The sequence below is a fragment of the Mustela nivalis genome (genome assembly GCF_964662115.1).
Source record: "Mustela nivalis genome assembly, chromosome: 5".
Classification (NCBI taxonomy): domain Eukaryota; kingdom Metazoa; phylum Chordata; class Mammalia; order Carnivora; family Mustelidae; genus Mustela; species Mustela nivalis.
This window is the reverse complement of record NC_139024.1, coordinates 89,211,568-89,236,255: the sequence shown is the minus strand read 5'-3', so window position 1 is coordinate 89,236,255 and position 24,688 is coordinate 89,211,568. Positions and strand designations below refer to the sequence as shown.

Genomic DNA, 24,688 nt, shown 5'->3' with positions numbered 1-24,688 from the left:
GATCCTGGAAAGCTGTGGATGGCAAGGGAGAAAGAAGAGGAGGGCGTTGAGGAGGAGAGTAGCACACAGACGTAGCAGGTGATGTAGGATTTACAAACGGAGGAGGCGTGGGCTGGTGACAGGAGGCGGGCCTGGAGCCGCAAGGGTGCCCTGAGCGAGCATGGGATATAAAAGAGCGTGATGGGAAGCTGACCGGCGAGAGCAGAAGTGGGGCACAGGATGAGGGGCGCGTGTCAGGATAGCAGGGATGCAAGATGGGAGAATAACGGCTGTACACATTTGGCCGGCACTTGGCAGTCTGCTCCCTTTTAGATTCCCCTAATTTCCTCCTTTGGTTGAAGAAAGCGAGGTTCGGAGGGGTTAGGTGGGTGGGGGCCCCGGGGTGCCCGGGGTCGCTGGGCTGCGGGCGAACCCGTGAGTGTGGGGACAAGGTGTGAGCCGTGCGTTGTCGGGGGTGGGGGGTGGGCGTCGGACGCACGCGGGTTGGGGGCGGGCCCGCGGCAGCTCAGGGAGAAGGGGGAGGCGGGCTCCGCCGGCACACGCCGCCCCTGGCAGGCGGCCTGAGCGCGCGCGGGGAGCCGCTGCCGCCGCCGCTGCCGCCGCCGCTCGGGGTCGCTTTGAGACCCAGATTCCCGAGCGCTCCGCTCGCATGGCAGCCGCCTCGGCGCCCGTCCCCGCGGCCCTCTAGGGGCGGCCCCGCGCCCCGGTCCCTCGGCGAAGCCCGTCGGATCCGGCCCCGCTCTGCGTCCCGGGGCGCGCTGCCTCCCAGCCCGAGGTGAGGACAGCGAGGGCAGGGCGCGCGGGGCTGGGGGCGCTCTGGGGATTCCAGGCCCCTGGCCGCGGCCGAGCCGAGGCGACGGAGACGGGAAAGGAACGTGGGAGCATGTCCGGGTGGGGTGGGGTGGGGGGAGTCGAGATGGGAGGCGGAGACTGCTCGCTGCCGGGAACCGGCCCCCGCGTCCCCTTCGTGGCCAAGGCCGCCTCTCGGCGCTGTCCCCATTCCCGCGGAGTCCTCTGTGCGGACTGCGTTCCTAGTCCGGGCCCCTCTAGCGCCTGGACCTCGTTCGGCGCTGCCCATCCTTCGCCTCCTTCCCACAGACCCCGCTCCGGGGCTCCTGTTCCAGTACCCTCGCCTGCTCAGTCTTCCCCGCCTCCGCCCTCCCGCTGCCCCCACCTCCTTCTGTCCGGACGCCCCTCTTCCCCCTCGGCTCCTGTCACTCGGAACCGGAATCCGTGCCACCATCTCCGGGTCCGGCCGCCTCCCAGCCTGTGCCATCCCACAGGTGTCCGCACGTCCGGCCGTCCATCCGTCCGTCCCTCCTGGGGCCGGCGCTGACCATGCCCAGCGGCTGCCTCTGTCTACATCTCGTGTGCCTGTTGTGCATCCTGGGGGCACGCGTTCAGCCTGCCCGAGGTGAGCGTGCCCCCGGGCTCAGGTCGCGGCCCTGCCCGGCCGTCCTTCGCTAGCGCGTTGACCTCTGCCGGCCAGAGACGGCACTGCAGCCGCTCGACCCGCGGGGTTGACCAGACCCAAGCAGTCCCTTTGCAACCGGGTGAGTCTCTGTTCTGCCCTAGCCCAGAACGGAGCCCAGCCAATGATTGAGACCCCGCACCCTCTGAGCCCCGCATCTTAGGGAGCCGAACCCTGACCTGGGCTCACCCCTCCCGCGTCAATCTCTTGCAGCGGATGACTGCAGCTCCCACTGTGACCTGGCCCACGGCTGCTGTGCGCCTGACGGCTCCTGCAGGTATCTCTCTTGAGCACGTGCTCTCAAACCCTTTGCTCCCCATATCCAGCAGGTCCACACCCACAACCAGGTCAAGCCCCAGGGCAGAGTATCTAGAGTCTTAAGACCCTGCTGTTCACGCCCCCCCCCCACCCTTTCATGGCCACAGAACAGACTGGCCACCTTCTCCTCAGCCCCCAGTTTCCCCCCGCTTTGCTTCTCTTTTGCTTCTTCTTGCTTATGCCTCCCCACTCCCAACTCCTTTGCTCTCCCAAGGCTGATTCAGGAATTCCAAAACGTTCCTCCTCAAGATACCAGGAGAAAGACCTGAAGCTTGAGAGAGTTTGGGGCCAAGAGGAAAGGGGGAGATAAAAATATAAAGAGAACGGGTTTAGCTTGGGAAAGAAAGACTGCGGGAGGGTTGCTGGGGAGACGCACTCACAGAAGAGGATCTTTCTTGATGAATTTGAGTAATTGACTCACTGGGGTGGCGGTTGGGCAAATTCTGAAGCAGGAGAAAAAGTGTGTCTGGAAAGGAGCGGACCAGGCAATGTGCAGGAGGGGCTGGCTGTGTTAGAGACACTCTGAAATAGTTCAGTTCTTTGTGCTGGAATTAGGATGGGAAGAGGGTCCTTATGACCTTTCAAGGTCATTCTTTTTAAGCTGGTTCTGAGCACCTCAGTCATGCCAGAAATGGTACTGAGGTTATTTACAAATGTCAATTTCTTCATCAACTCAAACCAACCCAAAGCAACCCATGCAGATGAGAGCACTGAGGCCCAGAAAGGTTAGACAGAGTGCAGATCCAGGCCTTGAATGCCAGTGTCTGATCGTCTGATAGCATGAGTATGTCCTATGACCTTGTACAATCCTATAGCTACCTGGGGTAGGCCTGCTTTCCCTTAGGGATTTCAGAAGTCCTGTTTTCTAGAAGCTCCGTTCTTGCCTCCTTCATTTCCTCCTATCGCCCTACCCAGAGCCCTGCCCCTGTGCTTCTCCTTATCAGGTGTGACCCAGGCTGGGAAGGGCTGCACTGTGAGCGCTGTGTGAGAATGCCTGGCTGCCAGCATGGTACCTGCCACCAGCCCTGGCAGTGCATCTGTCATCTGGGCTGGGCAGGCAAGTTCTGTGACAAAGGTAGGGGAGTAGAGAGAGTAACTGTTGGGCTGGGGACCCTGTGTGTCTTGGCAGAACATCCATCCAAATTTATGGAGCACCTTTTGTGTCTGGCTTAAACCCTCAAACATATGTCATTTCATCATCGTAGACTATACTGTTACCTAAATTGGTTCTCAACATAATCCTGTGAGGTAGGCCAGGCAGCTGCCAAAAACATACCCCTTTTGCAGATGAAGAAACTGAGATCTACAGATGAGATACAACTTGCCTGATAATGGGAGGCTGACTGCCAGTGCCAGGGCTCAGGGCCTCCTGACTGCAATTCAGTGTTATTGGTTCCCCCACTATAGCATTCATGCTCTGGGCGGGTCTATAGTGTGAGTTGTGCCCACGAACTGTGTGCAGGGTCTGGGCAGGTCTGGGAGCCAGGTGTGGGGAGCTCTCCCCAAGCCTTCCCGATCTCCTCTGCAGATGAGCACATCTGTACCACGCAGACCCCCTGTCAGAATGGAGGCCAATGTGTCTACGACGGGGGCGGCGAGTACCACTGTGTGTGCCCCCCAGGCTTCCATGGGCGTGACTGCGAGCGTAAGGCTGGACCCTGTGAGCAGGCAGGGTGAGTACTGGACTGTGGGTGGGTGGGTGGGAGGGAGGTTACCGGAAAAGCTGGTGGCAGAAGAGGGAGGTAGCAAGAGTGTAGAGAGGGTGGGGGTGAAGAACTAGGTCTGAGGGTTCGAAGTCCCACAGGGGAGCCCCTGACGACAAAACCCCAGCCTGCCAAGATATCCCTAGTTCAGGGTTTCTCAACTTTTTGGGTACCATTTGAACCATTTCTCCAACAACAAAGATCTGTAGCGGCTGGAGATGTACTGCATCAGTGTGTAACTGTGCTGGTTGGGAAGGTGGGTGTGGGGAGGCTAAGGACCTAGCTGGCATGTGGCTCCTAAAGATGCCTTCTGCCTCACTGTGAATGTGGCAACAAGGCTGGTAGGGCTGGACTTGTCCTCATTTCAGCCTCAGGCCTGAGAGCCTATGTGGAGAATAATAGCACACTTGCCTTTGAGCCTTGCCTTTGGGCGAGGCCCTGTGCTAACTGCTTGACTTGGATTATCTCATTTAACGCTCGTAATTTGGGAAGCCGGGAGACTATTCTTATTCTCATTTTTTAAAACGAGGTGTTCAAGGATCAGAGAGGGGGGCTCAAGGTGACACAGCCAGAAAGGGGGTAGAAAGGCGGCAATGGTCAAAGATGCTGATCTGGGCTACCCTGAAGGTGCGAGCTGGCCTCATTAACCTCTTTGCTCCCACTGCAGCTCCCCATGCCAGAACGGTGGACAGTGCCAGGATGACCAGGGCTTTGCTCTCAACTTCACCTGCCGCTGTTTGGCGGGCTTCGTGGGTGCCCGCTGTGAGGTCAATGTCGACGACTGTCTGATGCGGCCTTGTGCCAATGGTGCCACCTGCCTAGATGGCATAAACCGCTTCTCCTGCCTCTGCCCTGAGGGCTTTGCTGGACGATTCTGCACCATCAACCTGGATGACTGTGCCAGCCGTCCATGCCAGAGAGGGGCCCGCTGTCGGGACCGTGTCCATGACTTTGACTGTCTCTGCCCCAGTGGGTATGGTGGCAAGACTTGTGAGCTCATCTTATCCGTCCCAGATCCTGCCACCACCACAGACATCCCCCCGGGGCCCACCTACGCTGCAGTGATCCCTGCCACAGGGCCTGCCCCCCACAGCGTGGGGGCGGGTCTGCTGCGCATCTCAGTGAAGGAGGTAGTGCGGAGGCAAGAAGCAGGGCTAGGCCCATCTAGCCTGGCGGCCATGGTGGTATTTGGGGCCCTCACTGCTGCCCTGGTCTTGTCCACTATGATGCTGACCCTGAGAGCCTGGCGCCAGGGTCTCTGCCCCCCGGAACCCTGTTGCTACCCTGCCCCCCACTACGTCCCGGCGCGCCAGGACCAGGAATGTCAGGTTAGCATGCTGCCAGCAGGGCTCCCCCTGTCGCCTGACCTGCCCCCTGAGCCTAGAAAGACCACAGCACTGTGATGGAGGTGGGGGCTTTTGGCCCCCGCCTTCACCTCCTCAGTTCTCAGACTGCAGTAGGCCTTTTCTCGCCACCCCTCTCCTGGGGTATACACACGGAGGGACCTCAGCCTCACACTAGAAATATTATTTTTTTAATACATAGGATGTAAGATGGAAATTTTATCAAATAAAACTATGAAAGTGCACCTGCCTAGAGTCCCAGCTGTGAGAGGGCCAGAGCCGAGGCCTGATTCTGAAGAAGCCTCAGGCCTCTGCCCCACCCCCAGCCCCTTCCCACCCCAAGAGAACATGGATTCCAAAGAAGAACCCAGGGTGCCTTCTTCCTTTCTGGGAAGTGAGGGAGAGCTAGAGCCACCAAGGAGACTGTAAACAAACAGCCAGCACCCCTGCACCTGGTTAGGAGTGGCTAACACAGAGGGGAGACTCTGTAGGACAGGGGGTCAGGCTCAGGACCCTCCACGAGAGGAGCGGGATCCCTGCTGGCTGCTCTGTAGCAGCTGCTGGAACAGTGAGTGGGGCTGGCTGCGGAGGGCAGTGGGGGAGTCCAGCTCCACAACCCTCCCTGCTTGCAGCACTAGCACCCGGTCAGAGTTCAGGATCGTGTTGAGCCTGTGTGAGAGAAGGTGGTCAGTGCAGTGGATGGAGGACAAGGCCCTAAAGAAGAAAGCTGACCTGTTCTTCCTTCTTCTTCTCCCCCTGGACAACACAGGGCTGCCCCCCAGGCTTTAGCCCCTGGCTCTGTGCTAGGGGAAGACTGCAGATATACTTGGACCTGGACAATGAGGAGCTGAGATTCATCGGGGGGTTGGAATCCCTCGCACCCTGACCCCTGGGGGTCTCTGAAAGGAATGGAGGCTCTGGGTTCATGTCACTGTAGTCCCTAATTAGATTCTCCCTCTGGACACTTGCACACCTGTGGGCAATGGTCAGCACTGTCTTGTTGGCAAAACGTTTGCAGATGGTCTGCTGGAGCAGTTGGTCTGTCTTCTGGTCCACGCTTGCCGTGGCCTCATCAATACACAGGATCTGGAACGTGTGGAGAAGGTTGGGGAGGGGAGGGAGGAAGAGGGTTAGCCTTAACTCCTACCCAAGCACCAGTCCCCACCTCCTGGCCCAGCCCAGCCAGCCTACAACACCTCACCTCTAGCTCTGAAAGGAAAACTAACTTAGTCCCCTGAAACCTCTCCCTAATCCACTTCTTCATCCTGGCTGTCCCCGGCCTACTTCCTTGCCCTCTTGAATGTCTTTTCCTATTGCCTTACCTTGGCATCCGTGAGGAGAGCCCTGGCCAGACACAGTAGCTGCCTTTGCCCCAGGGATAAGCTCCGGCCCCCCTCGCCCAGCTCACCATCCAGACCACCTGCAAGGCACAGCAGCCTCAAGCCCACATCCCAGGACTCTCCCTGATCCCTCCCTGCTCCCTCCTCCACCCTGCAGTGTAACCTCGTACTCACCCAAGGACATAATCATGTCACTCAGGTGACACTGCTCCAGGGCCTGCCACAGAGCCCGGTCCTCATGCAGGCCCCGGGGGTCCAGGTTTTCCCGAACAGTCCCACTGAACAGAAAGGGTTCCTGGGGGATGACAGCCAGCTGGGATCTAGGGAGTAAGGAGGGGATAGGACATGGGGTCTACACGGAAGATGTGGCCACTTCTGTTCCTAGCACAGGTTTTTAGCTTTCCAGGAAAGCTTGAGGGTAAGATCTGAACAGACCCTGCCCCCTGCTCCCCAGTTGGTCAGCCATGTACCTAGAACTATGCCAGTGCTATAAGCAATATCAAAGACACCAAAGGCCTTGACTCTAACCTTAAAGAGCTTATATCTCACTGAGGTACAAAACACAGAGAACAGGAGTGGGCTAAACTGTAGGGGCCTGACTCCAGCAGCTGCTGGGGCAGCAGTGGCAAGGAATGACCAGAGCATGAAAGGGGAGGGGACACTTCATGGTCGGAGGCGGGCCTGGAATTGGGTCCTGAGGAACTATATGGTTGGGCTATAAGGTAAAGCCACCACAGGTGAGAAGAAAAGGCAGGAAGGGCAGGGCTGGGCCTTGGCATCAGAAATGGGCTTTAGGACAGAACTGCCCCATCTCATACATGTCATGGGACTCAGCAAAAATGATACAGGATAAACCTAGAAGTGGGGGTAGGGAGACGGTTAGGCCCAGAAGAAGCCACCTGTGGCCAGGGACAACGGGCCCAGGTCCTGAGCTGTCCTAAGCACTGCCTGTCGAGCCTCAGGGCTGAGGGCATCAGTACGGGGGTGCTGCCCCTGGAAGGCTCTGGTTCAGGAGCCAGTGACTGGTGCTCTTGAGCAGAAGTATAAGGCAAAGCTGGAAAGGTAGGCCTGGGTCAGACTGTAACCTTGAGACTACAGCTATGAGTCTGGCCCCAGGTGCTAGTGGCTTGTTGTCCTCACCTGCTTGTCCTCCATCTTGCCCCGCCTTGGCCCTGGGCGCCCTGAGTTGATATAAAGCCTTCCTATATAGGCTTTATAGGGGGGGAAGCTGGACCCTCTTCCAAGGGCCAGTAGTCTGGTTCCCCTCATCTCCCTCCCTCAGACCTGAGTTCAGTCAGCTCCAGCTGGCTGGTGTCCACACCGTCCAGCAGCACTCGCCCCGAACTGGGTTCCAGCAGCCGGAAGAGCACCAACAACAGGGAAGACTTGCCAGAGCCTGTGCGGCCCACGATGCCCAACTTCTCTCCAGGCTGTACGCGGAAGGTCACCCCATCTAAGGCATTTGGCAGTCCCGGCCGGTACACCAGCACCACATCCTGGAACTCCACACTCCCCTGGGTCAGCCAGCCGAGGCCCAGCTGGTATGGTCCATGATGAGAGAGAGAGAGAGAGGGATACGGGTAAGGCAGAACACGTGAGGATGGGAAGGGTGATGGGGAATGGAAAAAAGGGGAGAATAAGGAGAAAGGGTTGGCACAAGAGGAAAGGGCATGTGCCGCAGAGGTGAGGCCCTCTCAATGGATATGAAGACAAGGGACACCGTGCAGAGTGTGGGATCACTTGGCGACATGAGAAGAGATAAGTTAGAAAAATAGTGAGAAGCAAAAGGACAGAACTAGGGGAGGCAGGACAGTCAGGAGGGTCTCCTGGGGTTCTGGGGCCCAGGTGCAGGGTGGGAGTGCAGGCCTACCCGCGGCAGCTGGCCCTGGGGCTCTTGGGGCAGGTCGCAGGAGTATTCCTCCAGCCGCTCAACGCTCACCAGCATGGTTTCTGTCTGCGTGAAGCTGCTCACCAGGCCGGAGAGCAGACCCGTCAGGGACAGGGCGTAAGACAGTGACAGGCCCACCAATCCTAGTGGAGATGAGCACAGGCTGCTAGGGGATGTCTGGCCACCGGGAGGCATGTGGGAGCAGGGATGGGGTGGAACAGGAGAATTCCAAGCTGTGGACCATGGGCATGTAAAGGAAGACAGCAGAGAAGCAGAAAGATGCCTAGACCCCAATGGGGACCCCAGGAGGTGAGCCACAAGGAAGGGCCATGGGCCTGGAGAACCTTCCAGGGAAAGCTAGGGAAGATGGGCCGGGTAGAGTGCCGGGATGGGGTAGAGCAAGGAAGGGGTGAAGATCCAGAGACTTGTTTGAGTCCCAGACCCCCCATACATGGCAAGTCTCTCCCTGGGACTCAGTTTCCTCAACCCTAAAATGGGGATGATGATCATCACAACCCATCCTCACAGGACCCCTGGGTGGGAGGTGCAATGCTGGGGGGATAGTGCAGGGAAAGGTTGGGGGGTGGGGAGCCGACACGCTTCTGAGGTGAGAGTGAGGCCCCCGGGGTGTCACCTGGGTTGGCGAGGCCCCGCTGGTGCTGCACCAGGGCAATGGCTGCAATGGCACTGACCACTGCGGCCCCCATGAGCTGCAGTCGGATGTCCAGCCACTGCGTGGCGGCGCCCGCAGCAAACTGGCACCTCAGGTTCAGCTCCAGGAGCCTCTGGTTCTCCTCCTCAAACCTGGGAGGGGCCAGGAGAGGAATGAGGCCGCAGCATCGTTACATGGACCCACGCACGGACCTATGCAGGCCCCCTCCCGCAGAGCTTGGCTTTCCTGGAGCTGAGGAAACAGCTGTGGGGGGACCACAGGGTACAGAGGGCCCGTGTTCTGCCGGCCTCCCCCATCCCGTCTTCTGTTTCCTTACCCTATGCCCAGGGCACTTGCAGGCCCCGCCCCACCCCACCCTTCTCGGAGACCTGGGCCTGCCCTTCCTCTTAGGGTCCTCTTGTCCCCACCCCCAGACCTCACACACCTGCAGGTGGCCCCCGCGGCCCGGAGCACAGGGAGGCCAGCCAGGGTGTCGGCCAGGTGGGCATAGAGGGGCGACAGGGTGAGGCTGCTGAGGCGCCGCAGCTCCCGCGAGGAGGCCCTGTAGCGGCGCTGCACACGGTCGTAGAGGATGCTCAGCGGCGGCAGCAGCAGCAGCAGCCAGGGCAGCCCAGCACCCAGCACTGCCAGGAGGCCCAGCAGGCCAGCGGCGTTGGCCAGCAAGATGTTAAGCATGAAAGGCAGGCTGTCGTCGGCACAGGCCACATCCGATGAGAAGCGGTTGAGGATGCGGCCCGTGGGTGTGGAGTAGAAGAAGGTCACTGGCGCCTGCGAGAGGAGGTGCGGGTGGGCCAGGGCCGGGCCTGGGGATGGCCCTAGGGGGAGAAGCCCAAAGTGGAGACTCGAAAAGGAGGAAGGTGGCAGAGAGGGGTTGGGGGGAGGTGCTCCAAGGGAGGCTATCTGAGGGTGGCAGAGACGGAGATGCTGCCATCCCTTTGGCCTGTGGTGACCCCGAGTGGCCATGCTGGCCATTCCTCTACCTCCATGCTGAACAGGCCCTACTCCTCTTTCCAGGGCAGGGGGCCCGTCTCTCTCCAGAAGAAGGCCAGTGAGTGAGGGTTAGTGAGAGGTCGGGGGGATCATCCCCATGGCCCGGAGACAAACAGCAGCCTGTTAGTGTGATCTTACGGCTTAGCATGCAGGCTTGGGACTCAGACTCCCCCTCAAATTCCAGTCCTGCCACTTACTGGATAGGACACCCCAGGAAGGGAGCTTCATCTCTTAAAGGCCCCTGTTCCTCATCTCAAAAACAGGGATAACACAACGGTGGCTCCCAGGGCTGTTGGCAGGATTGAAAGCCACATAGACAACATAGGTGCTTAGCACAGTCTGCCTGGCATAGAGTTCAGGGCTCAGCAGCTGCCAGCTGTTTAGACTGCTACTGGGAGCGCCCATCTCAAAGACAGCATGTCCCTTTCCTCACCTTCTCCAGCTCCCAGCTCTCTGCCTATACTTTGGGAACAATCCTCTTAGGGCAGGGAACTTGGGCAAAAAACTTTTGGAAGCACCTCTTAATGCCAATGTATAAGAAATGAATTCCTTCACAGGCTGAAGAGGCCCTGGTCCTGGAGGAGAGGCAGAATGGTGGGCGGCTGCTCCCTGACAGGCAACAGGAAGGTGCCCAGCCTGGGTATCCACAGAACTAGCATTCCCCAGGTCACTCTCAGACCCTCAGTTTTCTTATCTGTAAAATGGGGATAACAGTACCTACCTCAAGGGGTTATCATGAGACCCTGATAAGATAATGGATAAGAGGGGCCTCTGGCTGGCTCAGTTGTTAGACTGATCTCTTGATCTTAGGGTTGAGTACCACACTGGGTGTAGAGATTGCTTAAAAAGTAAAAATTTTTTTTTAAAAAAGGATAATGGACAAGAAAAGGCTTTATAATAATAATAATGACATCATTAATAATAATTGCTAATGAGTATTTAGTATGTGCCTGGCACTATCCTAAGCACTTTCCAGGACCTAATTAATTTAATCCTCATAATATTGTAAGAAATGGAATGCCATTTATAAAAACACTGGCACACAAAACAGGCGTTTTACAACACAACACAACACAACACAGCACGATACATACTTAACATACTTAGAATGGTTGCCTATAAGGAAAGGAGGGAAATAGGGTACGTAGATAGAAGGGAATGGATAAATAAATAAAATGAAAAGGGATCTTGAATGATCTAATGGATGTCCCGTGTCCCATGAATAAGAGGTGAGTAATTCAGGCCTCTGCACTTGACATCCAAACGGAAGTGACTCTGAGCAAGCGTCTCTTCTCCCCATTTTACAGAAGAGAAAGCTACAGGCCAAAGGAGCTGGGTGTGAACCCAGGCAGCTGCTCTGCTCTCGGCCTCTCCAGGTCTCCAGTTGCCAAGTGCTGCACCTGCCTGTGAGGGCTGTCTTGTCCTGAGGACTAGGAGGTAGGATGGGGTCCCCGCTGGAGCTCCCCCATGCCATCCCCACAACCATCCTCTCACCAGCAGGACCCGATGCAGCAGGCGGCGATGCAGGGTGGCGGCTGCTTGGAGGGTGCCTGCTGCGAAGAGCACTGCCCGGAGGAGGGTACAGAGGGAGTTGATACCAGCGATGGTCGCATAGATGGTGAGGTAGAAACGGACATCTGAGGAGCTGTTGGGGGCGGCTTTCGGCAGTGGGAACACTGAAGTGCTGGGGGGTGAGGAGGGGCTGTGGATAACCAAAAGCAGGGCCCATCGGGGGTCCCCTCCCCCACACCAGCTCTCCCCACTAGAAGACATACCCCTGGAATACCTGTTCCCCACTTCTCAATCCCTGCCTGGCAACCCCTCTGAGAACACCAGGCCTGCTCTAGCCCAGCCACTCACTAGAGGCTTCCGGGGGAGAAGAGGAGAAGCTGGGCAGAGAGGAGCCCTGTGGATCCTGGGCTGGTGGGGCCTGAAGCCTCCTGGGAGCTATTCTTGTCAGCCTTCAGCTGGGAGATCCAATGGGAGAGCCACCAGTCAGCAGCATTCCTTGTGGCTGGGTGGGGAGGGGGAGGGGAAAACTGTGAGAGAGACTACTCATCCCTTTGTTCCATCCAAACACCCCCTTAATCTGCCCTGGACTCTGGCTTCCAGTCTTCTTCACCTGCCCCGGCCCTCCCTACTCGGTCATTCTCCCATGTCTTCCCATGCCCCTAGTGTGTACTTCTTTCTGGGCCCATCACTCTTTAACTTTGAGGGGTACATGATCTGGAATCTGTAGAGTGGGAGCTAGCTGTGGGAGCTGATCGCAAGATGGCCAAAGACGACACCCCTGGGACTCTCTCAGAAGGGGGGGCCTGCCTCTTGTCCCAGCTGCTGCCCGTGCCTGGGGAGGCTCAGGGCTCTGTAGCCATTAGTACAAGGTGGTGGCTGTGATGGGGGCCTAGGGCTGCGGTGGGATGAGGGGCTCTGGGGTTCATCCTACCTTGCATGAGGAGCAATGAGAGGAGGATGGCTAGGGCCAGGCCCCGGCCCATGGCCCTCCAGTATGCTCGGTACACCTGCAAGGCCACGGCGCCCTCCTTCTTGCTTTCCTCCTGTAGCAGGCGACCACATGCGTTCTCCCCTTCCAGACCCTCCTTTGTTTTCTCCAAGTTCCCAACTGACTGCCCTGTGGCTGTGAGGAGAGGAGGAGAGGGGCAGAGTGTGGATTAAGTGTGTGGGATGACAGTTAAACCTCAGTGTTTCAGATGGGCTGGGGAGCTTTGGGGACAACGTATCCTTCCAATGTGGTGGAGGAAAGGGCAAGCACTTTCCTCAGCCCTGAGCCATACCTGAGTCAGCCTCTTGTCCATCCTCAGCCCAGGTTTTGGGGACAGCCTGGACCAATGGCAAGATCTCAGAGGGAGGTCCTGGAAGGGAGCAGGGAGATCACTGCAGGGGCTGTCCTGGGGATACACTATATAGTCTGCCTCTCTCGGTGAGTGTGCCAATCCACCTTCCATTTTCTCTGGACCCCTTCCCTGACCCTCCCTAGCAGGACCCTGCTCTGGGCCTCCAGACTCTGAGCAGGACCCTTATGCCCATCTCTCCATGCCTGCAGTCCAAACAGCTCAGATGGAACATGTTCACCCCTATAAGGAGAGTCATAGCCACCCAGGAGCACTCTGTCCAGAGTCCCCTCTCCTTACTGCAGAGCTTTCTTCTCAGGCCTCACATTTCTAATGCTCTGCTGGAGCCTCACTTCCTTCTGTTTCTTTCCCCAAACTCGCAGACAATCATGTCCCTCTGGGTAATAATCCATCAGAAGTGGGCTTCTTGTTTATTTTTGTTTGTATTTTTAATAAAAAGGCTGTTCAAAACCTGACTGCTGTCTCTTCTTTAAGGACATCAGTGTTCCCACAGTCCGTCACACAGCCCAAGTCCCAGATCCCCTGGCATTTCACCAGTGTGCTCCTTTCTCTCCTCTCTGTGGCCCCACACCTGCTCCATGAAGGGAGGATAGGGTCTCCCGTGAGATAGAAGAATGCCAGGGCCCAGGCCACACATGGAGGGGGTGGCAGAGTCTACATCTGACAGTTCATGTGTCCCTCTTACCCTTTTACATCTGGGCAGACCCCCTCCCCTGTCTGGCAGCCCACGTTACCAGCCCGGACAAGGCGCCCGGCCTCCAGCAGCAGCACCACGTCGGCCTTCTCCAGGTACTCAATCCGGTGGGTGCAGAGCAGCCTGGTGGTGTGGCTCAGCACTCCCAGGATGCATCTGTGCAGCAGGTGGTTGGCCACGTCTGCATCCACAGCGGCCAGAGGGTCATCGAGGAGATAGAGCTCCTTTTCCTAGGAAGAGGTGGGGCACCACGGGCACCAAGTCCCACGTCCGCTGGTCAGAACCCAGACCTCTCCTAGGACACCATCTTGAGGCAGAGGAGATAGCTGAGAGGGACTCTGGGGGCTACCTCTAGAGTATTAGGGAAGCAAATGAGACTTAAAGGTGAACTTCCCTCTAGTCAAGCAAGACCAGGGCTCCAGCTTTGCTGGGTCCCAGCATTTCAAGTCATATTTTATTTTTGAAAGGGTCTTTAATTCTGCTTTCAGTCTGCAAAAGGGAGATGGGATGGCCAAGGGACCAATACTTCATGACTGTGAAGAGGCGGTGGGGGGGAGGAGAAAAAAAACAGATGCTGATGAAAATATCCCCATTCCCCCACTCACTCCAAGGCTGCAGACTCTCCCATTTTTAACTTACCTGGTAGACAGCACGAGCAAGGGCAATCCGGGCCCGCTGTCCCCCGCTGAGGGTCACACCCCTCTCCCCGACCTCTGTCTGGTCACCAGCAGGCAGGATCTGGTAGGACAGGGCCCCCAGCATTGGCCAAAGGACTCCTCAATACCTTCTGCTTTCTCCCTTTGCAGGGATGAGGTGGAGGGGTTCAAGAGATCGAGGGAGCTTGAGGAGAGTGGACTTGAATTTGGGGTAAGCAAGCCACAGGGGATCATCTGTAATTCCGACCATCTGATCGCCATGATGACCTTACGAAGCTGATATGATTTCTCTTTCACATATGAGACCAGAGTTCCAAAGGGCTACCTTGATCCCGGTTGTTCCACAGCTAGTAAGCTAGGAGGATGTAAATCAAGATTCTTCACCACCCTGTCACACTCACTGCCCTGCCTTTCTAAAGGCTGGGATGAGGATGGGAAAATCCAATGTGAAAGCTGTCATAGTTCTTTACACAAGGAGTGTACCCCAAGCCTTCGTGTGGCCTCAGGAATTGTCTCCTTCGCTCAGGGGGACCCATGCCAGTGGAAGCACCTCTGGTCTACCAGATAGTGAGTTCCCCTGAGGGAAAATCTCGGTAATTCACCTCTTTTCTTAATGCCTAGAGCCATTCCCAGTACCCGACAGGCATTTGAGAAATGCTTGCTGTAGAAACAAATGATACATGGGCACAGGGTACCCCCTAGTCAAAGTAAAGGTCCTCTTTTCCAGGGAAGTCCCCCATTTACTTGAACAGGGCAGTGGTGGGGACAGTCCTGCAGGGAACATGGGGATTGAGTGGGGAAGCCATAGGTGAGGTCTGGAATCTCATCCTCCTAAATTTAGTACTCTGGTTGCGGGGGATCTAATGGACTTGCTGAGAACAACCTTGACTCTCTGAAGCCTCCCCAGTGGGAGGTAGGAGAAAGCCTCTTGAATCAGAACCACTGGCCCAACCTACACAGGGCTAAATCCTATGAGGGGACCCTAGTCTAGAGGCCTTGGAGTTCCCCTAGCTGCTGTGTGGAACACCCCATCACTGCCATCCCTCTGGGTCCTCTTCAGAAGGGGGAACCACATGCTGGACACTCTGGGAGGGCTGAACCTGACGACAGCCAGTCTTAGGTTGACGGTGCGCGAGTAGAGGCAACCGCTTCCCAGAGAAGTGAGTCTCTGACTTGAGGTGTCGGGGACACGGAGAAGCAGGCAGCCAGAAGGTCTCAGGGCCCGGCACTCACACGGAGGTCATCACCGAGGGCGCAGGCTTCGAGCACTTCCTTGTACAGCTGGGCATCAAATGTCTTCCCAAAGAGAATGTTGTCTCGGATGGTGGCAAACTGGATCCAGGGTTCCTGGGTGGCCAGGCCAAAGCCTTTGGACAGCCCCCACACTGCCACCCGCCCACTCAGCCTGTGGAGAGCCAGGCCGGCAGCATTGGGGGGAGGGCAGCTCCTGACTGGTCCCTCCATAACCAGCCCCCCGCCTCCCAGAAGCCTCTCCAGACTGTCTTCTATGTCAGGTCCCCCTTCATGTCACCTGGGTCTCTGGATTGGCAGCCCCTGGGGTTGAGAGGCCCTAACGAGACTGCGGGCTCATTCTGGACAAGGAAGGGAAGAAACTGCTCTTTGGCTACAGCCAAGCAGCTGTCAGATCTGGATGTGCTCAGAAGCTCAGAGGAGAGTATGGTCACCACCTTGCACTCACTCATCCTCGCTATAAAGTAAGAAGGCCCTCCTTCATTCCTCTGCTCCTCCCTGGATCCCTCCCTGTGTAACTACATTTTTCGAAAAAGGAGATTTTGCGGGATGTTTCCATTTATTTCTTTACTATTATAGCACTCACAGAACTCTGGTGTGAGGATTATGAAAATTCAGTCTTAACTGCCTTCCCCTTTCCAGACTGAAAACTCTCCCAAGACAGGGACAAGGTCTTGTTCATCTCTAACCCTTGGCATCCCTGGATCCTAAAAAGGCATCCACCACATGGCAGGGGCTAGGCAAGTGTTTGCTGAAGGTCAAAGTGGAGGACAGGGGGGCCCTAGAGGTTACTCACCTGTGGAGCTCCCCAGCAATGGCGGCCAGCAGCGAGCTCTTCCCACAGCCCACCTTCCCCACGATGCCCACCAAGGCACCCTGCAAGGAAGCCAGACAGTAAGCATCAGGTCTCCCTCCTGAGGCCCTGGGCTGCCAACCCTTCCACAGAAGCTTCTCTCTAGGCCCCAGTTAGTCTGTAAGGAAAGAATTCTCCAGCCCACAGGCTAGGCTGTATCTCACTCAGTGACACCATGCAGGACCGAGAGAAGTACAGTGCTTTTCTAGAAACAGGTGGGGTTCTCAGAAGCTCTGACTGTGATGTCCCCAGTCTGTCAGCCAGGACTGACCCATCTCGGAGGGGGCACCAGAGCAAGCTGAGACCCTCTCCTGGGAATTCTCCCTCTCTCTGGCGGTAGCGTGTGTGTGGGAAGGCTCTCTGCAGTCTCTGTTTCTGCCCGGTGAAGAGCGCGTCCACCAAAAGAGAAGCATGAGGCAGACACAGAGGAAAGCAGACAGAAGGAGAGCTCTACGAGTAGAGTCCCGGTTCTGGGCTGCTGCTGAGATCCAGCTGCACACCTGCCTTTGGATTCTGCAATTCATCTCTATAGCCTTCTTATAAATTCTTGTTTGCTTAAGCTAGCTTCAGTGGGTTTCTATGACTTCGATCCAAAAAAGCCACAACTGACAACATTAGTAAAATTCCTTTGAAAAATTCCAGCCTTGTCTTGCCTGAACGAAGAAGAAAAACAAAATATACAGCCCATGCCAGAAATGTGAGCCAAATGTGGTAGAGACTGGAGAACGCTGGGTTGAGCTGTGGGGCAAAGGGTTGGACAGGGGTCAGGGGAGAAGGAAAACTCCGGCCTGGGGTAATTGGGAGTCCCTGTCCTGCCAGGAATATTCTTTCAAGTGCTTCTTTGTCGTATGCGGTGGCGTGAGTCACAGGGTGTGATCCCTTTCTAGCAGGCTAAACAGAGGATTAGCGACCCCATTTGCAAAATCCTTCTCAGAAGAGGCTGCTGGGCCTTTCCCCTGGTCCCCAGGCTGAGGCAGATGCTGAATAAGCTCTGGGGTCTGTTCTGAACTTTCTGGCCTCAGGACAATGGAGAGCCATAATTGTTGGCTGGGATGAGGTGGATATATAGCTGTCTAAAGACTGGGGAGAGAGCAAACAACTCTGACAGCACTTTGCTGAGTGGGATGAGGTCCAGAGAGGAGTGTAGAACTTGCTCACCAGAGCCCCTCCAGTCTTCCCCTTGGTACCTTGTTGAGATGCAGGCCATCTAGCTATGACGGGCTCCAGGCCTGTTTACCTGCCACTGAGTCTGCCATTCCCATTCACCTGGGGACTCCCTAATGTGGTCTAACCAACAAACCTTCTTCACTTCAAGGTGACTGATGAAGGTCTCCTGGCTGCTTCCAGCTGGGTCCCAGGAGAACAGGGCTTCTTGCAGCTCCAACACTGTAGATGGCTCTGTGGGGGGATCTGAAGAGGGAAAAAAAACACTTAACATGGGTTTCTAAGGCACAATCTCGCTACTTGGGGAAGGTTAACCAGGAGTGTGTTGTTGTCTTGCCTGTCCTGTATCTACCAGCCCAGGGCTAATTCAGCCTTCATCCTGGTCTGAGGACTCTCCCCCACATGCTCTGCCTGGATTCTGCTGCCTCTGGCTCATCTTGCCAGCACCTGTGTACAGCTCCCTCGGGGCTACAGTCCCCTCCTCACCCTGCACCGGGCTCTCCCTCTAGCTTCCCATTACCTGGGCTATAGTAGGCTTGGGGATTGTGGCTGGGAAGGTCAAGGAAACGCTGGATCCGGTCCAAGGACACTTTGGCCTCCAGGAGGCCATTAATCACCCAGGGGAAGTTGTTGAGGGGAAGAATGAGCATGCGCACCAGTGCCAAGGCCGTGAACACCTAAGTAGGGCAGAAGTGGGATGAAGCATCACCTGAAGCTCAGAGGTCATCTGAAGGCCTGCGGGTGAAGGCCTACGGGCAGGGGCTTGGAGGGAAGAATTACCCCAAAGATACAGATGTAGTGAAAAGAAGGGCCATAGGTACCCCAGTGTTTATAGCAGCAATGGCCACGGTCACCAAACTGTGGAAAGAACCAAGATGCCCTTCAACGGACGAATGGATAAGGAAGATGTGGTCCATGTACACTATGGAGTATTATGCCTCCATCAGAAAGGATGAATACCCAACTTTTGTAGCAACATGGACGGGACTGGAAGAGATTATGCTGAGTGAAATAAGTCAAGCCGAGAGAGTCAGTTATCATATGGTTTCACTTATTTGTGGAGCATAACAAATAGCATGGAGGACATGGGGTGTTAGAGAGGAGAAGGGAGTTGAGGGAAATTGGAAGGGGAGGTGAACCATGAGAGACTGTGGAATCTGAAAAACAATCTGAGGGTTTTGAAGGGGTGGGGGTGGGAGGTTGAGGGAACCAGGTGGTGGGTATTAGAGAGGGCACGGATTGCATGGAGCACTGGGTGTGGTGCAAAAACAATGAATACTGTTACTCTGAAAAAAATAAATTAATTAAAAACAAAAACAAAACAAAACAAGAATAGGGCAGCAGCAGAACTTAGGGGTTGGCAGGAAACTCCTTGGTTAGTGATGGCAAAGGTAGCCGCTTCAGACCCTAGAAATTCTAGATGTTCTTCCAGAGATCCGGGTTCCCGCTCAACCAGCACACAGTCCTGGAGCATTCTGGGACTTTGTAAGTACAAACATCGTCTGGCTCTGGCTAGAGCTGGCACTGGATCATGGATTTTTTTTTTCCCCCAAAGGTCATCAAAATGAGGATATGGGGACCTAACATGGAGCCTGGGGCTAAAGCTGAAGAGGAAGGGAGGGGAAAAAAAGAATTCCTTCTTTTGGGTTGTATATCCAAGGCCCCAGAAATCTCAGAGAATTCCCCCTGGGTTGGGAAAGGTTGAGGCAGCCAGAGATCCTCCTTCCCAGCAGCCCCAAGAGCCTGAGGCCATTTCATGACTCCACTGCGGTCTCCTTGCTGCTGCTTCTCCCCACACTTTCCTACAGCCATCCCCTCCTCCCCTGGCCCTCACCTTGGTGGCTGTGAGCTGGTGCCCCAGGAGGACATAGGTGATGAAGATGACGATGGAGATGACAACTGGCAGGGCGGCCCACAGGTACACACAGGCTGCATCCAGGTATTTGATGACCCAGAGTCGCCCCAGTTCGCGAGCTCGGCACGCCTCTACTCGGGCCCCCAGCGCCTGCTCCCACCCGAAGAACTTGACGACCCGAATGCCACTCAGCAGCTCTGTTATGAGCTAGGGATGGAGACAAGAGGGCAGTGTGAAGTGGAGACCCTGCTACTGTGTGTCCATTCTCCTCTGTACAGGAGCTCCTGGTAGAGGAAACCAAGGACCCTGAGCTCCCAGATATTCTGTACTTTCCTAGCCCCCTCCCTTCTTCATCTCAGCCCTTTCTGGAAATCCTGCCCTCAAATCCCTTTCAGTCCTGAGTTTCTTCTCCTTCCAGTCTTTTACTTCTCCTCCACATGTCTCCAGAGCGGGAACCAAGTCAGAGCTGGAATCCCCCTACCTTCCTAGGGGAGGAAGTGGTAGAAAGTACAGGAGGGTTACCACACCAGGGTAAAAGCACTCCTTCCATGAGATGAAGGACTAAGAACTCTTTCCCAAAGCCAGAAGCAGAGGGCTTTGGGAGCTAGTCGCCAGTTTGGCCCATGGCTTGGGTGGGACAGGAATTCTTCCTGTAGGAACATACAGGTGTAGGAAGCCCAACCACAGCCCAGGGTCAGACAGGCTGATGAGTCCAGCACGATGGGCAAGGGCTAGAGAAACTTCCTGGATCCCCACATTCACACATGCCCAGCCCAGAAGCCAGGGAAGTACTGGAAGCCTAGTCTGTAGCTATCATGGGTAGGGGAAAAGGGCCTGGACTTTAACCAACTGTGAGGGACCGCCTCCCTGTTAGCACTCTGAGTTATTCCCACAAGAGGCTGACAACTATGCTGTATGGACTGCCAGGCCTGCCATCTCCCAGTCATTGCAGAACCCAGACTGATTCAGTCAGACCCTCAACACCTAGAGCTGGCCCAGGCAGAAGACTGACCTACTCCCTTCCTCACAGCCCACCCCTCGGAGGTAGCCGGGGTTCTCTGAGGCCTCTCCACATGTAGCTATGAGATGGGCTCTGCCCTAGATGAAGAGATAGAAGACTGAGGTCCAGACACTGATACTAAAAGCCCATTTGGTCCAAGACAGGCTAATTCCTACCTCTCAGGGCTGCTGCTTAGGGCTGTATGAGCTACTGCTACAGTATTACTAACAAGCCATGCATATTTAGTGCTTATTTTGTGACTGGGCCCATACCCAGAGTTACCTCATACCATCCTCATGACAACTCTATAAAGCAAGCTATTGCAATGGTCATTAGCCAGATGAGGAAACAGAGGCCCAAAGAGGTTAAGACACTTATCTGAGTTAATTAAACTAGTAAGTGGAAGAGCTGGGATATGAACCCATGTCGTTCTCCAGTGTGAGCTCTTAACTCCTAGAACACACTCACACCCTTAGGCACTGGGCGTGGGAGGACCTGGGGACCAGGATGCTAGGTGGGGCCTCTGGATTGCTGAGGAATTCTAAGCAGCCCTTACCTTAACCCGTGCATCCTTATGCTGTAGCATCTCCTGGTTGCTGGCCATGATGCGGGTGGCAATCACTTTGTTGACAGGGACCAACAGCAGTGCCAGGATCAGACCACCCACGAAGGCCACACCCACCTGCTGGTGAAGCAGGTAGAGGGTGATGGCCAGCTGCAGGGGCAGGCCCCATGCTTCATGGAAGCTTCCAGCAAAGTTGAGCAGCCGCTCAGAGTCGGTGCCCAGTAGGTTCAGGGCTTCCCCGGCAGGAGGGCGTCTGGGCCCCAGCTGTAAAGTCTTTCGGTACAGAATAGTCAGCACAGCCCCCTGTGCCTGAAGCGTCACCTTCCGTACCTCATACCCATACTGATTCTGTAGCACAGCACCCAGTACGGCCCCACCAGCTAGCCCCAGGGCATACAGCAGTCCATTGCTTAGTGGCTCTTGCCCCTCCTCCAGGAAGCCCACCAGGAAGGAGAGCAGCAAGGGCCCTGAGAACCCCAGCATGGTCCCCACAAGCTTCAGTAGTCCCAGTGCTAGGTAGCGCTGGCCAAAGGCCTTATACAGGGCCCTCCACAGCCGGGCCCCTTCCTGCCAGTGTGCCTGGAAGGCACTAGCCAGGTAGATTGGGCGCAGCCTGTGTGGGAGGCGGCAAGTGTCCTGGGGCTGCCGGAGTTCCCCACGGGCACCTCGGGCCAGCAAGGGTGTCAGCCAGGCATAGGAAAAGCGTGATAGCCAACTCTCCCCATCTTCAGCTACCTCAGGCTCCTCTCCCTGAGACAGGAGGGGTTCCTGGGCCCAGGGATCCCGTGACTGCCCCGGGATGGCCCAGCCCAGTCCATAGGCCAAGAGTGCAGCCAGCTGCAGAATGAGAAGGCATAGGCGGGAGAGGGGTCCTGGGAGAAGCGGGGGCAGAAGCGTGCCTCGCTGGCAATGCCATAGCAGGGTAAGCACTAGGGCTGGGGCCGGCAGAAAGGCAGCCAGAGCGAAGGTCAATGGTCCCCGGAAGAGGCCATGAGGGGAATGAGCCAACGCCCACAAGGCCAGGCAGTGGCTGATCCAGGCCACCGCTGCCACACCCCCTGCCAGCACTTCTAGCCCTATGGGCCCTGGGCCTGCCCCGGGTGGCAAAGTGACTGGAAGGAGGTCTAGCAATGGAAGGACGGAGAGCAGCAGGGAGGCTGTGAGTCGGAGGCGCCAGCCGGGACTGCAGTGCGGGAGGTAATCTGGATTCCTAGGGACAAGGGGGCAAAAGAAAAGAAGGCACGTAATGGCTGACTGAAGGCCAGACACACCTCTAATAACTCACTTACCTAGAGCTAATCTGCTCCTTTCCCTGCCTTTTATACCTTATTTCTGTCCCATTTTACCCTGAAATGCAGGGCTTTTCCTCCAGGAAATCTTCCTGGCACAACCGAAATCTGTTTTCCAATCTACCCGTACCATTTCTGATCATTCTTTTGCCACAGAAACTAACAATTTTTAGTAAGGATGTATGGAATGTGAAGACTAATAAGAAAAAAAAATTCTAAATTGTCATACAGATAACAACCAAGAAATGAGAATTCATTTTCATAAAAGTATAGACCTAAGATAACCCTTAGGGGTGCCTGGGTTGATCAGTCATTAAGTGTCTGCCTTCGGCTCAGGTAATGATCCCAGGGGTCTGGGATCAAGCCCTGCATCAGGCTCCCTGCTCCGTGGGAAGCCTGCTTCTCCTTCTCCCACTCCCTGCTTGTGTTCCGTCTCTCGCTGTCATTCACTCTGTCAAATAAATAATTAAAATCTTAAAAAAAAAAAAACCCTTAAATTCACCCGAGGCACTATTAGATGAATCAAAACTTCACATATATAAGGCTTCTACACTCTAATACAATAGCCTAAATTTTATGAAGCTTCAGAATATTCTACTCTCTTTCCACCGTTTGTAGAAAATGGTATAGATCATACTTGTGACTCCATTTGCTGAACAAAAACTTCTCTTTAGTTTTGTCTCTACCTTCTTGGCATGCCAAAAACATTTTTAGTCAACAAAAGGGTGATCTGTCTATGTTAAAAAATCAAGTACAGGGTAAGACACCTGCAGCAGTGAATATTAGAATGCCTTGAAGGTTTACATAATGAGAAGACTAAATCTATTGTTTCCTTTGTTGGCAGGGCTGGGTTACTGAAAAAGTTTAATCCTAGATTAGAATGCTTTGGATTTCCTCTAAAAAGTCCAGTTAATCACAGCAATATGGAGCAGTTTATAATGGAATAAAAGTCAACCTTTAAGAATCCTATTTCTTAAGATGTGGGGACAAAACACTGGGCCCTTGGAGGCCCCAAGGTGGCCATCAACCAGTCTTATGCCCCGGGGTAAGGTTTCCTTCCCTCTCATATTTCATTTCCCTCATCACCACGGTGAGCACTGAGGAATCTGGGTCCAAAGGCCTCTCAGGTCCTTTCTTGTCTGAGATTCTGGACCTCTCTAACCCTTTCAGCAATGTACAAAAAGTCTGATAAGTGAAGTGCAAAAACTGTAATTTCTATTGATTATATGATTGTCTTTCTTGCCTGCTCCTTAGACTGTGAGTGCCTGGAAGCACTGTGTCTATTTTTAACAGATACTCCTCTGAGCAGGCTTTAGATGTCTATGCTAACTGATTAATCCTCTCTAGACTTCTGCCTCATTCTATGCAAAAGACAAATCAGGATTCCCCTTAGACCAAGCAGATCCCAAGCTTCTCCTCAAGGAAGGGATTCATCAGCCCCGATTCATCTTGGATAAGGACACATTCCATCTACCAGACTAGGGACTTCAAAAGGCAAAGACTAGATGTCTTTTCTGCCTTGTCAGTAGCCAGAGTGAGAGTAACTTCAGACATATCCAGCCATACAGAAAATAGATACAAAGTCAAGGTGAGTTTGATACTTGCACCTTAGAGCCACAAACCCAGGAAAATTAAGGTTTTGAATTTGCTCTTCTCTTCTACTCACTGCTTCCTCTTCCTCTTAGTCTAGGGAACACGGAATTTTCATGGATGGAAATGGTGAGGAACTAGTCCTACAACTACAACACAAACTATCCTTTTTGGCTAAAAACATCGTTCACCCAGTTTTGCCTCCATCATGACAGTTGTGCTTGGGCATCTGAAAATCTACAGCTGTGATGCTTTCTACCAGGCATGCAGCCTTTAAAAATGTACCTGGCACTGCGCTATACGTTTTAACGCATTATCTGATTTAAACCTCCCAACAACCCTATAAGGCTCAGAAAAGATAGGTAACTTGACCCAAAACAGCCACATTACTGCAAGGTGCTAAGGCGCATATTTTATTCTATTTTTGCCCCACTCCACAGACCTCACTATTTTGGCTACACTACCGCGGAGATGTGGGTTTCGGCTGAGGTCTGCAGGTACACATGGACAGATGTCTTGCACCTGCTTCTACCCACCTCGGAGTGCCCCAGTGGCAGGCACTGAGCACGGCGAGGAGCATATGGGGCAGGGCGCTCAGCACCAGTTGGGTGAAGCAGTGGCCCGTGGTGTCCCCCTCCCACACCGGCAGCGGCTGCGACACACTCGTCTCGCACAGTTGGGCCAGGAACCGTTCCATGGAGGCTTCACCTGCGAGGAAAGCCGAGGGTGGAGGGAGGAAAGGGTCCTCCCAGAGAGGGCGGAATCCGTGTTCCCAATGGCGAGGTCCAGGATGGGAGACGGCACCTCGTGGGGCGGAGTGGGGACACTGACCAGGAAGCCGTGCTGGTGTCAGTCGGCCCTGACAGCCGGTCTTCCCGCCTCCAACCCGGCCCCCGAACCCGGACCTCCCCGCCTAGGGCCAGACCCCGCCCATGGTCGCGTTACCGCAAAGGGAAGTTTGGCTCCTCGGAGCTGGCCGATTTCTGGACCGGTCACCTAACCTGCCTCCCCCCCCCCCCCCCCCCCCCGCCACCCTTGTGTCTCCGCCCCCAGAGATCCGGAACGTCTAACCTGAAGGAGCTGCTTGCCACCGGATCCCAAGATCCCGAGCACTGGTGAATTCAAAAGAGCCTGCTGCTGGGTTAGGGTGCCAGCCTTGCTCGCCGAGCACCCCT

At 55.3% G+C, this 24,688-nt stretch overlaps 2 protein-coding genes across 8 annotated transcripts in view; one reads left to right on the top strand and one right to left on the bottom strand.

Annotated features, from left to right (window-relative positions):
• On the top strand, positions 1–5,080 carry DLK2 (delta like non-canonical Notch ligand 2). Of its 6 annotated transcripts, none has more exons than XM_082731136.1 (6): positions 1–78; positions 1,284–1,414; positions 1,685–1,748; positions 2,734–2,864; positions 3,318–3,462; positions 4,160–5,080. In XM_082731136.1, exons 2-6 carry the CDS (start codon positions 1,339–1,341, stop codon positions 4,893–4,895), a joined length of 1,152 nt encoding a protein of 383 aa, XP_082587262.1. In that variant the 5' UTR covers positions 1–78; positions 1,284–1,338; the 3' UTR covers positions 4,896–5,080. The 6 variants fall into 6 exon arrangements, with proteins under 6 accessions (XP_082587262.1, XP_082587258.1, XP_082587257.1 ...); XM_082731132.1 differs by lacking the exon at positions 1–78 and adding an exon at positions 163–364; XM_082731131.1 differs by lacking the exon at positions 1–78 and adding an exon at positions 168–349.
• The window catches only part of ABCC10 (ATP binding cassette subfamily C member 10), a 20,025-nt gene continuing 341 nt past the window's right edge, over positions 5,005–24,688 (bottom strand). The window contains exons 2-23 of one of the 2 annotated variants that reach the window (XM_082731129.1): positions 24,585–24,686; positions 24,050–24,221; positions 20,626–21,844; positions 19,049–19,276; positions 17,735–17,891; positions 17,351–17,460; positions 15,994–16,073; positions 15,180–15,351; positions 13,930–14,028; positions 13,331–13,520; positions 12,519–12,596; positions 12,170–12,361; positions 11,587–11,740; positions 11,221–11,410; positions 9,161–9,504; positions 8,698–8,867; positions 8,046–8,206; positions 7,460–7,713; positions 6,350–6,495; positions 6,158–6,255; positions 5,809–5,921; positions 5,005–5,504 (exon numbers count right to left, since the gene is read on the bottom strand). In XM_082731129.1, coding sequence (XP_082587255.1) covers positions 5,342–5,504; positions 5,809–5,921; positions 6,158–6,255; positions 6,350–6,495; positions 7,460–7,713; positions 8,046–8,206; positions 8,698–8,867; positions 9,161–9,504; positions 11,221–11,410; positions 11,587–11,740; positions 12,170–12,361; positions 12,519–12,596; positions 13,331–13,520; positions 13,930–14,028; positions 15,180–15,351; positions 15,994–16,073; positions 17,351–17,460; positions 17,735–17,891; positions 19,049–19,276; positions 20,626–21,844; positions 24,050–24,210 — 4,479 coding nt within the window. In that variant the 5' untranslated portion in view covers positions 24,211–24,221; positions 24,585–24,686 and the 3' untranslated portion in view covers positions 5,005–5,341. The other variant, XM_082731130.1, reaches the window with a different exon arrangement.

Excerpts from the sequence above, each read along its gene's own strand:
- DLK2 (XM_082731136.1), top strand. The coding sequence starts at position 1,339 with ATGCCCAGCGGCTGCCTCTGTCTACATCTCGTGTGCCTGTTGTGCATC. Across the intron at positions 1,415-1,684 it reads ACGCGTTCAGCCTGCCCGAG|CGGATGACTGCAGCTCCCAC; the intron begins GTGAGCGTGCCC and ends AATCTCTTGCAG. Across the intron at positions 3,463-4,159 it reads GGACCCTGTGAGCAGGCAGG|CTCCCCATGCCAGAACGGTG; the intron begins GTGAGTACTGGA and ends CTCCCACTGCAG.